At 32.4% G+C, this 3,539-nt stretch overlaps 1 protein-coding gene across 1 annotated transcript; it reads left to right on the forward strand.

Moving 5' to 3' along the window:
- The first annotated feature begins 325 nt into the window (after positions 1 to 325).
- On the forward strand, positions 326 to 1,874 carry LOC149555639 (caffeic acid 3-O-methyltransferase-like). Its single transcript, XM_089829749.1, has 3 exons — positions 326 to 1,057; positions 1,203 to 1,267; positions 1,371 to 1,874. The coding sequence occupies exons 1-3, from the start codon at positions 337 to 339 to the stop codon at positions 1,659 to 1,661; spliced, it is 1,077 nt and encodes a 358-aa protein (XP_089685875.1). The 5' UTR covers positions 326 to 336; the 3' UTR covers positions 1,662 to 1,874.
- Positions 1,875 to 3,539: the final 1,665 nt, after the last annotated feature.

A 3,539-nucleotide genomic window follows, 5' to 3' on the forward strand; every position in this document is an offset into this window, starting at 1 on the left:
CTTCCATACCACGTGAAAGACTAACTTCCATGTGGTGACCATTTCCATTAGTTAAAATTGTTATTCTAGATTCCACAAACCACGTGAAAGACTAACGCTGGATTTCTGCCGTCATTTCAGCAGAGTATTAACATTCCAGAAATAAAATAATTGACACAAATCCCTCTAGAAAGTTGACTCTTGACTCTTTAGTACAAAATGTGGAAACATATTATACAAAATGTGGAAACATAAACGCCGCTCATGAACCGTTTGACCAGACAATCGATTGGATGACCGACATCTCCTTGTTCCTGTGCCCATGATTTTTCTATAAATTGACAAAGTTTGTATTAGATGAGGCAAACTATGGCTTCTTCAGAGTCTTCCATGGAAGCACATCTTGCACTCTATGAAATCAGTCTTTCAGCAGCCAAGCCCATGTCCCTTCGTGCTGCTATTTTACTTAACATTCCTGACATTATTGCCATCCATGGTGGTGGTAATCCCCTCAGTGTGGAGCAAATTGCTTCTCATATTTCTACTCCCCCCAACAAACCTGCCCACACTGAGTACTTGTTTAGAATCATGAGGCTTCTGGCTTCCATGGGAATCTTCAAAGAAGAGAGCACAGTAGATCATGGTAACACTACCCAATACAAGTATGGCCTCACTACCCTCTCCAAGTTCCTTGTCAAAAATGGTGCCCAACAATCACGTGCACCTTTTGCGTTGGCCAGTAATGTAAAGTGTGCAGTAGATGCTTATCAGCATCTCCATGACTCTGTCATAGATGGTGTCCATCCGTTCACGAAAGCCCATGGGATGAACTTATTTGAGTACATGAGCAACAATCCTGAGCCAAACAGGATTTTCAATGAGGGCATGGCTAGTGATACTGGCCCATTAATGGCTTCTGTGGTGAAGACTTATGATGGGTTTAAGAGCTTCAAGAGTGTAGTAGATGTCGCAGGAGGGGTTGGCTCTGCAATATCTTTAATTGTGAAAGAATATCCACACATTCATGGCATCAATTTTGACCTTCCTCATGTTATAAGTACTGCTGCTCCCATACAAGGTCGGTAACAATCTTCCATCTTTAAACTTCCATAGATTCTCACCAATCGAGACTTGGATGTTAGCAATTATAACATTAGAAGATGCTCACAAATTTGATCACAGATACAATTTTTATTATTATTCATAGAGATTCAACATTCCAGGAATCGACAACGTGGAAGGTAATATGTTCGAAAAAATTCCTTCAGCAGATGCCATTTTTTTAAAGGTATTTTTACTTTTTAAAGTTTTTATGGGTTGAAATTGAAGTTTGGTTAAAGTTGAGTTTTCAAATGGTTGTGTAATGAAATGTTACATTGTTATCTATATAGTGGATTTTGCATGATTGGGATGATGAACTCTGTATAAAGATATTGAAGAATTGTTATGAGGCATTACCACATCATGGGAAGCTATTAATGGTTGATGTGGTCATTGAGAAGAAAGAAGGGATGAAGAGGCAAGTTGAATTACTGTTTGATATCGCAATGATGGGTGCTTGCATAGGTGGAAAGGAGAGAACAGAGGAAGAATTTAAGGACTTGTTTCACCAAGCAGGATTCAAAAGTTACAAAATCTTCGAGTTACCTTTCCTTCAAACACTTGTAGAAGTTTCTAAGTAATAAATGGAAATATGGATTAAACAAGTGCCAAATAATAATACATAAATAAGGCCTTGTATGTGACAAATCATTATGTTGTATGTGGTTTGATCCACTATACATAGTTGAAAGCAGTCAATATTTTATTTGTAGTTTCTTATTGAATAATAAAAGTTGGGGTTTTTGTGTGTGACAAAAAAATTTAAAATATAAAATGCTGATTTTATTGATTCAGATTTTCTGGATACATTTGGATACATATAGAATTGATACTGAAATGATTCTGAATTATTTCACATTGATATGTGAACAACTTTATATGAATGGCATAAATGAGTTATTTAGTATTCATTTAAATATGTGCAACAAAATTTCAATCAAAATACAATAATGAAAAATTTAGGTATAAGCAACATGAGTAATTATTTGTGTAGATTTGATTTTCATATATTTTTAAATTAAAAATTATGTTAAGACAATGTTCTATCTTTTATATGTTTGTGTAAAATTCATTATATACTTTTCATTTGAATTATTTATTTTTTACTATATGTCTAATCTTAACCATATTACTATAGATTGTTGGAAGATTGAATAATGAAAAAGAATTTTTATTTTCATGGGAAACATAGAATATTAAATATTTTGTATTCTTGATAACATATTTATTGCCTTCATTATATAATAATGTTACCTCATCATTTAAATAGAAGTTATCGAGTACAATTTTATAAATATTTGTAGAAAAAACAGTTTTAATAATTTCATTAAGAAATTTGTAAATAATAAAATATAACTTGCAATGTCTTATAAAATGTTTTTGGCTCATTTCTTTAAGTTGCAAATTTAATTTTATCAGTAAATAATTTTAAAATGTTAAATTAAATAATTTTGTGATATTTCTTAACATATTAGTATAATTAATTATATAATCCAACTACAAATAATGTTATAGTTAAATTATAATTATGTTTAAATTTAGTATTAGGGTGGGCAAAGACAAATCTATAGTTTATAGTTATGTTGAAAATTTTTGTTACATTATGAAGATTTCAATTTTTCTTTGTTTTCAGCAATACCACACTTAATTTCTTTGTGCTGATGTAGATGATTTTTACCTCATTCATTTTCTCTATTGCTGGAAATGCTTCCACCTAAATCATTGAAGTTCAAGTTGTCCATTTTTTCATTTGAACGAAAAAAAATGGAGATCTGTTATTGGTCGGCTGAGTGGGACAGGGGCCATTTGTCTTAAAAGTTGGAGGTTTATTGTTTTCCTCAACGTACCAAATATAGCTCTGCAAAATTATTCGACAGGCTTTACTGATTTGCACCATTAAACCACGTTGTTTTCCTATATATAATTTATTTCCCTATCACGGCTTACCAGTCACGATTTAAGGTGATGTCATAGCTTAAGATGGTGTGAAGGCTATTTGATTTCAAAATTGACAGTTTGATTTCTATTCAAGATGATTGAATTTATGAAACGTGTGTCGATCATTCTTATTTTTCCTGAATGAGACTTCTTCCATTACAACCCCTTACAAATTATGATTGTCAAGGTTGACAGTTCAATCTTGGTACGAAGAAATGAAGGATTTCCTCTTGGACTCTTGGACTCATTGCCTATCTAGTTAAATATGTGTTCCACATTGTGGATCTATAGGTGGTGGAAGACTGACACAAAGGATGAGTATATATAATCATTAATTAGAAAACTGAAAAATTGAATCGGTATAATTATATTTAATATATTGGGAGAGATAAAGCATGAGAAAGAAAAATAGGGAAGATGGAGGGAGGGAGAAAGAGATAGAGATGAAGATTTATGTGAAGACATAGATAAAGATATATGACCACCTAAATATGTGGGATATATTAGGTATATAGAGAGAT

This window comes from Cupressus sempervirens, chromosome 5 (assembly GCF_028749045.1).
Source record: "Cupressus sempervirens isolate cs-2001-9-10 chromosome 5, ASM2874904v1, whole genome shotgun sequence".
NCBI lineage: Eukaryota > Viridiplantae > Streptophyta > Pinopsida > Cupressales > Cupressaceae > Cupressus > Cupressus sempervirens.